This window comes from Chelmon rostratus, chromosome 13 (genome assembly GCF_017976325.1).
Source record: "Chelmon rostratus isolate fCheRos1 chromosome 13, fCheRos1.pri, whole genome shotgun sequence".
NCBI lineage: Eukaryota > Metazoa > Chordata > Actinopteri > Chaetodontiformes > Chaetodontidae > Chelmon > Chelmon rostratus.
Window position 1 is genome coordinate 8,753,192 of NC_055670.1, and position 13,408 is coordinate 8,766,599.

At 44.5% G+C, this 13,408-nt stretch overlaps 1 protein-coding gene across 1 annotated transcript in view; it reads left to right on the forward strand.

Annotated features, from left to right (window-relative positions):
• The first annotated feature begins 594 nt into the window (after positions 1–594).
• il1rapl1a (interleukin 1 receptor accessory protein-like 1a) overlaps positions 595–13,408 on the forward strand; it is a 93,098-nt gene continuing 80,284 nt past the window's right edge. The window contains exons 1-4 of the mRNA XM_041951040.1: positions 595–691; positions 1,067–1,352; positions 7,642–7,828; positions 9,182–9,335. Of these exons, the coding sequence (XP_041806974.1) occupies positions 595–691; positions 1,067–1,352; positions 7,642–7,828; positions 9,182–9,335 (724 nt within the window). The remainder of the gene's footprint in view (positions 692–1,066; positions 1,353–7,641; positions 7,829–9,181; positions 9,336–13,408) is intronic.

Here is a 13,408-nt window from a genome sequence, read left to right on the forward strand (position 1 = left end):
CCATAGGTTAACCTCCGGTAGCTTGGGAATTGAGAGAGATGCGCTCCCTAGAACTAGAACAGACCAGTGTGCCTGAGGGGCTGTGTCACTGTCTGTGATTTTTGCCAAATGCCCTTTCAGCTGCTGGGCCCGACATGTATACATTTGAGAAATGAGGCTGGAAGATACAGTTCCCGTTTGTATTTGTATTATCTTGTGATTTTATCTGTAAAACGAGCTACCCTACTTTTACTGTACCATGCACACTAACCTAGGTGGACATGTAGGCCAAACTCTCAGTCCAGTTAGGGTAGAGTATCTTTAGTGACTGGCATGCAGTGCATAGACAGACAGGCTGAGCTAGCCTGTTAGCTCGGGACAAAAACTGTGACAAAGAGCCTTAGGAGGAATATCCGTCCATAGAAATGTTAGACAAAGAAGACACCTTGCGTCAAGAGCTCGAGGCGTATTCCCAGTTAATGAACTCGGCTTGCACTCTTTGGCACTGGAGCTCTGGTGCACCCTCAGCACTTGGAGGAGCCTGACATCATTTATGGAGATATTTTACGGTTCGTTCCGGAGTTTCACAGTGCTTGCGTGTTTAGATATTGCAGGATGGCGTCTGAGCTGTCTCTGCAGAGGCCGCGGTGGCACACATGCCCTGAAAGTGCAAGCAGCATCGAGGAAGCGGGAGAGGAGAGGAGACTGTCTGGTGCAGGCGTTGCGCAGCACTCTTCCAAAAGCTGGCACATAATATGGAGCAAAAAGACTTTGAACCATGAAGACATGCATACATACTGTACACAGCTTAGTTCCATTGCCAATAAAGCTATTTCAGTAATTTCTTTCTAATAAATAAAAGGATTATTGTGGGTGGTTTATGACTACTAATCTTCATCCCTCTCATATGTTCTTGACAGTAATGTGAAGATCCATAATGTTTTGTTGTGTCTGTTTTGTTTTGCTGCAGAATATTTGTATGTGCTGTTATCACACTGCCACCAATTCTGTATGTGCTCATATTTGTTTTATTACTTTACACACACCTTAGTAATGAGCTGATGCATGTCTCTCTGTTTCTCTGTAGTGGACGGCTGCACAGATTGGTCGGTGGACTACCTGAAGTACCGGGTGCTGCAGGGTGAGCCGGTGCGGCTGAAGTGCGCTCTGTTCTATGGTTACATCCGGGCCAACTACAGCCAGGCGCAGAGCGTGGGCCTCAGCCTCATGTGGTACCGCAGCTCCGGCCTGGGCCACAGTGACTTCGAGGAGCCCATCTCTTTCGACGGCGTACGCATGAGCAAGGAGGAGGACGCCATCTGGTTCAGACCAGCTGACCTCCAGGATGCGGGCCTCTACTCCTGCGTCTTGCGGTAGGAGAACGTCGGGAATGACGCATTTAAAAGTCCACTTTAACAGTCTCATTTTGTTTTTCCGTTTTTCTCGAAGATATACGTCAGCGTTTTAGGAAAATGCTTACTTGCTTTCTTGCCAAGACTTAGATAAGAAGATTAGCACAACTCACATGTCTGTGCATTAAGTATTGAGCTGAAGCCAGCGAGCCTGGCTCTCTTCAAAGTTTGAGGATATGCCTAACAACAACTCTAAGACCTACTAATTAGCATGTATCACCCTTTAATCAGAACACAGACAGAAGTATAAGAGAGACAATTTGTGACTTGCAGCGAGTTATGTGCTATAACTCCTGCAAAGAAAGCAAATAAGCATATTTCCCCAGATTTTGAACTATTCCTTTTAATTATGGACAACATTTCTGCATCTTCAAAGCATACGTGTAGTAAATTAATAGTAAAATTTACTCATAACTAATGATTTATTAAAACAAAAACTTTTGTATTGTGTGAAAAATCCTTGGGTAAACTGTCTTTGTGTTTTGTGCTTGTGTGTGTGTTTGTGTGTGTCAGAGAGAGAGAGAGTCAGTGAACTGTAAGCCATGTGAAGTGTGGGAGGGGAGATATATAGACAAAGAGGGATAACTGAATACAAACACAAGCAAAAACACACACACACACGTTAGTGGGCCGTTACAGAGAGACTCTTCCTAATACAAGATGCATAATTATGTGGCAGTAACTTATTAACCTTTACAGTGGAGAACATCCCTCAATTAACGCCTCATTGCAGCTCTTCATTTCAGAGACTTTTTAATAAACCCAGTTAAAGGCCTCTTAAAGACCCGGAGAGGCTTGCAGGATACATTGAGTGTGACCGGGGGAGTGTGTTTGTGTGCAATGACGCCCCAGCCTATACTTCATTTCATTACGGCACTCTGTAGGACTAATCTGGCACAAACACTTTCCAGTGTTGTCTCACTCTAAATTAATATTGTCTTTGATTATTGACTATTTTTTCTAACAAGCCTTGGTTCCAATTCAAATGTTGTGTTTGGAAATTCAGAGCATACTGCAGCGGGGGAAGTACTTTACTAAAGAACTGTGCTTAGGGATAATTCTGAGGTACTTGTATTTCATGCTACTTTATACTTGTACTCCATTTCAGATGCAAAATATTATACTTTTTGCTCCACTACATTTATATGATAGCTCTAGTTTCTAGTTACTTAATACAATATAGAAATCAATTAATAAATTATGATGTATTCACCGCATCACATAAAGTAGTTTAGATTTACCCAACCTTGACCAGCAGCCACTTTAATGCTACGTGAATGTAAAAAATTTAAATGTAAATCAGGTTTTATTGTCACATACAAATAGTACAAAGTAGTGAAATTTGATCCGTGCAATTAACTCATCTCTGAGGAGCGGGGGGCAGCCACTGAGCGGCGCCCAGGAACCAACTGCAGCTCTGAGCCAGTGCCTTGGCCAAGGGCACTGACAAGACAATTAACCTAATATACATGTTTTTGATGGAGGGGAAACCGGAGGAAACCCACACGGGCAGGGGGAGCGAATGCAAACTGAAAGGCCCTGCCCCGGCCAGCAGTGGAATCCAGGACCTTCTAGCTTCGAGGCTGTACAGTACTAACCACTGAGCTGCACTGCACATGATGCGAAATGATTCTGAAATGGACAAATCTGTGTCATGAACATCGTTTTTTGGGCACTTTGAGGATATTGTGAAGCTAATGCCTTTGTGCTCAAGATTCTGATGAGTATTTGTACACTGCTGTGTTGCCACGTTCACTTACATAAAAGATCTGAGTACTTCTTCCACTGCGAGCATACTGTGATTCTGTGGAGCACCAAAAAAAAGTGCCCCCAGCTCCGTGTTTCTCAGTCTGCTCGCGTTGTTCTGGGGAGATTTCAACCTTCTCTGATGCCCTAATCAAAACGCTGCGAGAGATTTGCCTCTGAGCTGAAATCAATTGTCTTTTTGTAAGGGTGTAAGCTTTTGAGTCACACATTTTCGCACATATGACCCAAGCACTCTCCCCTAACACTCCCTGCAGGCAAAGCGAGGAACAATATGCCTTCATCTCCTCTTTGCCCAATTCGGATTTCATACAGTATATACAGTAGACCCTCATTTATCCAAACCTCTAACATCTGAATGACACCTAATATTATAACAACCCCCGCTGACACTACTGGGGATGGACAAATATTGCACAACCATCTCGTGGAATTATTGAATCAGCGCCTCTCTGACATATTATCATGAAATATTGGATATATAAGCTTTGTAAAGGTGGGGTTTATTGCAGGACTGATGTATTGACTTGATATTCAAATTACTTCATATGTATCTAATGAACTGGCAGATCAGTGTGTATGGCAACCCCGAATCATAATGAGTTACTCGTTTGTATGAATGTCATCATTAATGCATGCAATTAAAAGCACATTACGTGCCACTGGAACTGCATGGCATTTTAGAATGAGCATGCACAGTATGTGTCACATTTCGCAAATGTTATTTCAATGTAAATGAGTACGGAGTGCTCAACCAGTGGCTTCAGTCACCTCCGCCGCCATGCGTCTCAATTTGTCATAGTTGGTTTGCTCTGCGCTAAATCTGTGTTTACACATTAACAATAGATTTTTCTGCGTAAAATACAAAAATGGCAAGATGTTATTGCCATTTAATTGAAATTAAAACATATTAAAATAAACCAGTGGAGGGTATTCATTATCACATGTAATGCCACACTTCATACCGCCAAACAGTAAGGGGGGGAAAAAAGACACACACAAGACAACTTTCTGCAGCACTATGATATCATCAGAAAAATGAAAATCATCAGTTACACCTGGAAAACTAAAACACTCAGCTCAGTGACGTCCAGCAGCCACTGCTCAGACGTGTGGATTTTATTATTTTGCATCGCTGATATGTGGAATAATCGTTAATGTCTGCAAAATGTCAGACATGTTAACTGACCCCATTACCCTGACCTTTATTTAGAGGTCAGCTCTGCTTTAAAAAAGTTACATGTTTTTACCGCAGTGAGGAAAACCTGGTTATCTTTGGTTTTGCCAAAGGACCAGAGGTGCTGCACGTCGAAAATGAAACTACATCCCAGGGCCATGTGATGCATAGATATTTTGACACAGTCATTATGAGATACACAGAGAATCAGCGCAACCAGAAAATTTAGTGGTAGTGATGGCAGTGATGGCCGCACACTGCGCTGCAATGATTTTACTGTATCACAATTCAATCTGATCTTGATGTAAGCGCCCTCAAATTAAAGCTGATAGTCGCTACTTTAAAGCCGTAGCTATTGTTTCGTTTCAAATCCAGTGCACTGGAGTACAAAAGCCAACGTAACAAAAAATGTGTCGCTGCCCTAATACCTTCTGATGGCACTGTGTATATGGCAGGATAGTTTCCAATTGCTCTGGGCGTGTTGTGCGCTATCTATAAATGTAGGTAAATCCCTCTGTGTTAAGTTCAGCTTTTCACTGAAGCCCTCCAGATGTTTTTCTCGGAGAGAGATATGGAGGAGCAGCGGAGTGTGCGTCTTTCGGTGCTGCATGATCGTGTGCATTCGCTGTAGCATGTGCATGTGTGTGAATAGTTATCTTTGTCCTTCTCTGTCTGGAAATTTGAGTCTAATCGCCAGTTTTCATGTGAAGGTGACTTCATTTACATAGCAATCTCCCTGTGCTTTCTTTTACTCTCCTTCCCTTTCACTCGTTTGCTCTTTCTCTGCCTCTCTTCCCCCTGCGTGTCACCTCGCATAAGGTACCGTAACATCAATTCAGATCCATCAATCTTACTCCCTCTCGGCCTCGCTCTATCTCTGACGCACACCCAGCCACAGTCCCTCTGTGTTTCACCTGATCACTTACTTTATAATAATTCCAGTGATGAGTCTGTGTTCTGGAGTGGGTCAAACCACATGCATTTCCTCCCCATGATTGCATTATCCAACGTGAGGGATCGTAATGTGTGGAGAATTACAGCTAGCGTCAGCTGCAGATTAATATCCAAAGCAGCTACACTTGAATGGAATGTGACAGACGTGAAAGACACTGCAGGATGCGTCGACCCCCGGCTGTCCATCAATCAAGCACCGCCACTGACATCTTCCCACAATGCCACAGGGTGCCCGCTGTGAATATTTACCATGTAGGGATGTCTCCTATTGGCTCCCTGGGGACATTAATGGCTCAGGTGCACAACTGTGAGAGGTCATTTCTGATCATCCTCCCATTACATCAACAAGCAGGGGGGACTTCGTAGGTACAGATTTGTCCACATGTGCGTGCACGGGTCCACGTGTGTTTGCATGGTTGTATTTGTTCTTTAAAGAAATATATTATCCAAGTGTGCTCTGTAAGCCCACAGCATCGCATCTTCCCACTCTGTACTCTCCGGATACGAGGCACTGAATCGATAATGTTAGATTTCAGCACCAAGAGGGCAAACCTCTGTTGCAATATCTTATATCTTACTTTTGTTTCCTACAGCATTTTCCAGATGCTCTTTTAGTCCTCTTCTGTGTTGTACGTACAAGTATCTCTTTTTTTTCTCATTCCACGCGGCTATTCTCCTTCTGCTCCTCTCATCACCACATCTACCCACTGTTCCATGGCTGCATGTAGCCACATTTGTCTTTAAAGCATGTGTGTGTGTGTGTGTGTGTGTGTGTATGTGTCTGCATCTGTGTTTTATGGTCCCAGAGGGTCAGAGGTGTTTATATGAGAGAGGTGACTCCCTTATTGCTTCCATAACCTGAGTAGATCATATGAAACCCTGTCATTTACAGTGAATGGGAGCATCTGGTGAGCTGTAAATGTAATGTAATGAAATGAAATGAAAGCCCATATGGCTATAAGCGCAGCCTCCCGCTCGACCGGCCGAGTGACTGACCGAGTCACATCGCAGCCGGGCAGGGCCAGGCGGCAGGGGATAAAAACACAGACAGACTGACATTATAAAAGCATGTGGAGTTTCGGTCCAGGGTTGTTTTTATGCTCCGAACCAGGCCGCTTACTTCAAATTAAGGAAAAGCTTAATGCTACAGCTAATGATGCTTTAGATGACAGCGTGCTCCCAATTTTGTGGCAGCAGTTTCCTTTAACCCTGATCCATGCTTTCATTACCGCCAGACTCGACCACTGCAGTGACATTCTTCACGGTACGTTGTCCAAAGTTCTTAATAAACTTTAATACGTCCAGAACTTCTGTGAACACATCACCACACATGTCCCAAAGCACCTCTACTGGCTTCCTGTTGCACCAAAGATTCAACTGAAAGTCCTTCTCTTCCCTAACAAAGCCCCAAAAACCAGGCCACCTCCACACCCCTTCCGTGACTCTGACGCCAACCTCCCATGACATGTCTTTCTCCATACCTGCCCCCTCCTTCTGATGCAGGTCCTCAACCTCATCAATTATGTTTGAGGTGAACTGGAAGCTGAAAACCTTATCGCCCAACATTTTCAGCCAACCTCGTGAATGCTCTCTGGGCTTTAATGGGACCAGATCCCTGCGCCGTGGCTTTAAATTCTTGGAATTCGAGGAAAGACTTGCGGCAAGCGAAGGTTTTGCAGGGGACACCTTGTCACAGTCGCTTTAGAGGAGGTGGGTGCAGTGGGATGGCATCGTGTCAGTGGAGATGGGGGCTGAAATGATGGTGCCTTTGATGATGGTGATGATTATGACAACATTAATAACACAGGAAGAGAGGGGGAGGGAGGGGGACATCCTTCTCTGCCAGCTAGTGTGCATCTGAGGTGAAGTGTGTTGATGGTTGCTGGGAGACGAGGGGGGGATGTGCGGTGGGGACTAGCTCCTTGTGATGACCAAGCAGCTTTCTCTTCCGTCATGTAGTGAGGGCCCCCCTCAGCATTTGTCTCTTCTCTGATTAGCATTCCCGGGCCCGGCTCACTCCCCCCATAAATCCATTAGTGGTCGTGAGTGTGAGTCATTGACTCGGTAAAGCTGCTGAACACATCGTTATTGCTAACCCCGAAACATAGGAGAGGGGGAGGGAGGCAGAGGAGGGATGGAAAAGGATAAAAATAACTGAAATGCTATCAAAGGGAGCAAACATAAAATTCCACTTGTTTGAGTGTGTGTCGCAGTATCAATGTTACTTTCCTGTAATGTAACATCTGTACTGTTAATGTCGCAGTATGACATGCGACGAAGACGTATTCTTACTCATTTCCCAGATTCACACAAGTAAAGACGAATCTTAATCTCAGTGACTCTCTTCGCCCGCAGGAACTCCACATACTGCATGAAGGTGTCCATGTCCCTGACTGTGGCGGAGAATGACACGAACCTGTGCTACAACTCCAACATGAGACTAAACGAGAAGGCCGAGCTCAGCAAGAGCAAAGACATCCTCTGTCCCGACATAGATGACTATGTGGAACCCGGCAAAGAGCCGGACATCACCTGGTATAAGGTGGGCGAGCTCAAACGTTTGCAATCATGTGATCGTGTTTATCTCTATGGCCTTGTGATTTATGTGTCTTCTGTGTACCTGCCTGAAGGTTCATTGTTACCTGTTAGGGAAAGTAATAAGGAGGGAGTCTGTGTTTGTGATTATACAACCGAGGAATATTCCTGAACGCTTCATTGGTTTGTTTTCGTCTAATTTCTCGGCTGTTTATGTTTAAAAAAAAAATTGTTGGAAACATGGTTCCTGATCACTTAGGCAGATTATGTATGGATGCAAACGATCACGGTGAATTACAAAAGTGCGTTTGCGCTGTGAGAGCCATCTGAGGAGAACAAGGACGGAGCAGAGGGCAGCCACAGAGATGGCTTTCATAATGAACACAAAACTTGGACGAGGAGAAAATTGTGCGGCGTCACTCGTTGCCCTGCGGAATGAGTGGATGTCCTCCAAATACACCGAGTCCCCGATCTTTATTCAGCACGCACCCTCTCCTCTCTCACCTGGGTTCTTGCCTTTCCCAGGTCAGGCACGGCCTGCGGACAACAAAGTGCATCCCGGCGAAGGGCTCAGGCCAGACTAATCACAGGCAGATCAGCAGTAGATTAGCTCAGCCGGGCTCGACCTCTAGGTTTTTCCAGAATTCAATTACGGTCTGGGTAATGACTGGGAGTGCTGGAACCCAGAGTTATTTGGACCACTGCGGAGCCTCCGTGATTGAATTCTAAGGTTGCCGGGAGCAATGGTGGAATAGAATCCGCCGCGCCTTCGTCTCTGCCAGAGCACCGAGGGGCTGGAGGGAGGATCGTGTCACGGAGTTGCTCATTGTGCCCGCACACAAATATACTCACACGCACGCAGACGCTGCACAAACACACTTATTTTGCCAGCAGAGACTACTGTAAATAACATTCTCTGTCCTCTGTGGCTCGACAGGCGTATTGAATGGAGAATATTTAGTTCGGTGCAATAAATCTTGATCAGATAAGTAGGATTATGGCTACGCCTTATCATTTTACTGTATGGAGTTTTTATGTCAGCGTGCCAAGCTATGCATCCCTACCACTTCATCCACTTTCATAATGCTCAGTGATGTTAGAAAGCTTTTGTGCCCAGTTCAGACCACTTGAAATCTGATGGATCTAATTCATTATGAAGCAGACTGAAGGTCTTAAATTTCATAATGTCAGGCTTGCCCAGAATATTTCATCCCTGACCATGTGCGGCACACAGTACCTTTCCAGCTTTCCGCTGCCAGTCATTTTATATTTTACTTCTCAAGTGATTTATCAATTGTAAGGTTTGGGGAGAGGTTTTTTTTTTTTTAGTCTGACCTACCCGTCCTTCTCAAATGTACAGGAGTGCCGTCCGAAGCAGTGGCGTGCCACTATCATCCAGAAGAGAGACATTCTGTCTATCCAGGAGGTAAAGGAAGATGACATTGGGAATTACACCTGTGAAGTCCAGTTTGGTGGCTTTTTGGTGAGGAGGACGACTGAGCTCACGGTGACTGGTAAGTCTTCAGGGGACACAAAAAAAAAACACGAATGAAACGTATGTGTGGAAGGGCTTTTTGCAAACTCTGCTGTTAATGCAGGAAGAATCAATGGAGTAACAGTTAGAATAGTCACAGGCACTTGGAAAAAAGAATGAATGGTAACAAACACACACACACACACACACACAGACACCACTGAGCACTGCAGTGATGCCCTGCTGCTGTGTTAATTGCTGGGGGAGGTTGAATGCTGTGGCCTGGCCTCCATCCCTTCTTCTAACTCAGCACTTTGCAGCCAACCAAGCAGCGTTGAAATATTTAAGGCTATAGGCTAAACCCCTTCACACAGAGAGCTAAAGAGCCAGGACCAAGGTCAGGAGATTTACGGCGCTCTCGCTCTGCTTGCGCCGTTTCTATCCGTCTCGCTCTCTCTTCGCCTCGCACAGCTGCAAGGTGAGCACATGACAAATAAATGCATCCGTTCGTTTTCCCTCAGCGAGAGCAGACTCGGGTGCTCCGAGCTCACGCGCTCTGCCAGGTCAACTGCTCTGATTAGCGTTGATGAAAAGGTCAAATGCAGTTTTTTCCTCCTTTGCTTTCTCTAGATAATCTCGTGTTCCTCACGCTACCTGCAGCATTGTTATGTGCCCAGAGTCACGTCACACAAATGAAAGCCTGAAATTCTGTTTATATTGTGGTCAGTGATGCTATAGAAATTTAAATGACCTCCAATTTGTGATAATCTTTAATAAATCACCAATACGAAAAACTCATACTGTGCATGCCTTCACGCATCAGTTTGGCACATCTTAGGATGGTGTGTATCGTAAAAAATATATCACTAAATGGAGGGATTAAAGGCTGTAAGCTCAAAAAGGTGTCAACACTGATTTTTAGTGGATTCACTCTCCGCTACAACCCTGGTTGCTTGGTCATTGCATCATGTTGGGTTTGTGATTATGTGTTTATTTTTGTATCTGAATCAAAAAAATAAATGTATTTAGCCCAAGCGGCTGTGATGTTTGCATGTGTTTTTAATTAGGTAATGCAGCAAAGCTCTACCAGGATTCATCAGCTCTGTAAGTGTCATAGTGTGTGTGTGTGTGTATGATGTTAGTCCACACAGAAGTAGTGTTAGCATTTGATTAGTATCTTCTCTGGTGTTTATTCGTGTGGCCGGTCATTGCTCTTGTGTGATATGAGGGTGATAGCACTGTGAGATGGACGAGCTGTTTGCTATCTAGCCAGCAGAGAGATACATACCTCAGCCTCAGCGTGGTGTACTATGGGATGGGGCTAAAATGCGATCCTGGAGATGTGGCCTCCAGATTGGCTGCTCTTGCGATTGGTGGCTCGCATTTTAGCCCCAGTGGGGTTCACTAAATATGAGGCAGATAGGAGGATGATACAGATTTTATTCTAACCTACACAGTGGAATACTCAGTGTTTCCATGACTCCCTGTAACGTACCTGAATTAGAAATCTCTTATGCAAAATGTTAGCATTGTGTGGGGCCACCAACAGCAGGTCCATTAGGACCATAACTCAAAGGGTTGCTTTGCCCAGTTCACTGAAAACACATATTCTTCCCTGTCCATGTATTTTTCATTTGTATTGTTTTCTTTTGTTTGCCCATATTTAGAGATATATGCTGCAGAGACTTCTGCCGCATTGTGGAATTACATTTAAATTACTCCAGAGCAAAACACCTTTCAGGAGACAATGGCCCAGTTACTCAAGGTAATCTGCTGATGGCTAGTTTCAATTGTGGTAGAAAATAGTTCTCAGTGAAGGACACTTTCTGGACAGACACATTGCTGTTACGTTTTCATTTATAAAACAATAGAAACTAAAATCCTCGCACCTTTTGCCGGCAGGATACTATCTGCATGGTTTATTTTTTTATTCATTTTTGAGATTGCAGTGATTTTAATGGTTGTGTTCTTTGTTTTATCTGTGTTTGTTATGATGCATTAAACGTGTGCAGTTGTGTCCTGTACTGTTTGTATGTTTGGCAAGTTAAGTCCATGTTGGCTATCTGCTGTATGTACTTTGGCTTTATCCTCATGTGTGTGCGTTAGCCTGTCAGCATGACCTCAATGTTCCATAATGACGGTGGTCATAAACACTTTATTGGGTTATAAATACACACAGTTCACATTAGTGACATCGCAGAGAAGAGGAAGGAGGAGGGCGGGAGAGAAAGGTGCATAGAGAGGCAGAAAGAAAGAGGATGAGGTAGCGGTAACATGAAAGACGAGCCTTTAGCTGCCGTTTTATTGCTATACATGTCCGAGATGTTACCTGTATGCAGCGCGAGGTATGAATATCCAATAACCCTGACTGAACAGCAAGAGCCAGGAACAGGAACAGCAAGCTTTGGGATTAAATTAAAAAAACAATTTCCCATTGTTGTGTTTTCTTGCTGTTGTTTCTACACAATCACCGGCTCTTGCATGACTTTGTGCGATGCTTGCATGCACACATGCAGAGCCGCAGAGAAACACTCACACTGTCTGAGGCACTTTGACACGTGTTTCCCATAATGAAACGTCAATAAGTCGTCAAAACAGAGGGAGTCATTTTATTTGACACAGCTTTAATGCAGTGGGTTGCTGTGGGTATTCCACAATTGTTTCTCTTCCTGCAGTACATGAAATAATTTACATGAAGCGCTATTCCGGAGTGAGGAAAGGTGACTGAGTGTGACTGTCCCAGTGTCCCATATTTATTAGAAAACTTGCTGCCAGCAGAAAGCCAATGGCTATGCAGAGAAAATGATTTTTTTTTTAACAGCATCACAATAGGTGCCTGTTTCAGTCGCCGATTCAATGTCGTCAGCTGCGCTGCTTCTGCTGTAAAAAAAATATGGCTCGCTCTACATTATCGCAGCATTTTGCCTTATTACCATACCAGCGGGGTACCTCCTCTTGAAAGATGTAGCATCCTGGTAGAATTAGATTAGCTCACTCTGACCATAGGCTCATTTCCTTTAATAAACCTACACCATCATCCCCTCAAGTGGGCGTGAGATTATCCACATTTTATCACATCCTGTTAAAACCAACATTGCCTGGACGGCAAGCATAAAAGGCCAAACTACGTTGGAGATCCGAGGGCTAATGTTATAGTTTATTTGATAGCCCGAGAGGATGAGAGGTCATTAAGTTTAACTGATCTTAAATATAGTGCAATATACAATGGCCTTTGCTGTGACCCTGCCTTGCTGAAAATTGTGTGTGCGTGCGTGTGTGTGTGTGTGTGTGTGTGTGTGTGTGTGTGTGTGTGTGTGTGTGTGTGTGTGGTCTGTCCTGACCCTGGTTTACTATGAAACAGACTCCATTAGAAGCAGTACAGAAGCTGCTATCTCAACTGAGGTCGGTCTTGTAATAAAGGTTAACTATGGGCATAAACACAGGCTCACCCAGATCGGGCTGATCCAGGAACCCCTTAATCAAGCGCCGATGCTCCTCAGGTTAATAGAGACGCAAAAGAAACAGCGACCCCTTGCCTCATTTTATGTTCTCCCCAGCTTACGTCAGGGTGCATTTAAATGCTCTTATCTCATTCCGAGCATGTGGACAGGTACAGCCTGTCAGCCAGCGCAGCGCTGGGGTGCGCCGCGAGAGCAAAAACAGCATTATCAACAGATGGAAAGATTTTGTTTTCTCTCTCCCCTCCATAGACCTTCACCCCAACCTCCCATCTGTAAAGAGAGTGCTTTTTTGTGTACTCTTATAATTGATTCATACCAGCAGCAGGTTCGCTATTTCCCTGAATCCTCCGAGGAATACAGAGCGTGGTCAGATTAGTCTACTCCTGTGTTTACTCTTTTCTACTATCGGAGACACGAGAAGCAACGCCTCAGCTGAAACGACCCAGCTATGATTAATTGATACATGCATGTAAAGTTTGGGCCGCTCCGTCTATCCGCGCTCGTGTGTTTGTCTTCTTAAGGTTACACGTGCATACCTGCGAGTGTCTGGCGCGGCGTGATGTCTGTTTCTTAATGGTACATCTGAATCATTTCTGTTCAGCTTTTATGGTTCTCCTCGGCCTCATTCCAGCACTGCGATGGTAATGCTACA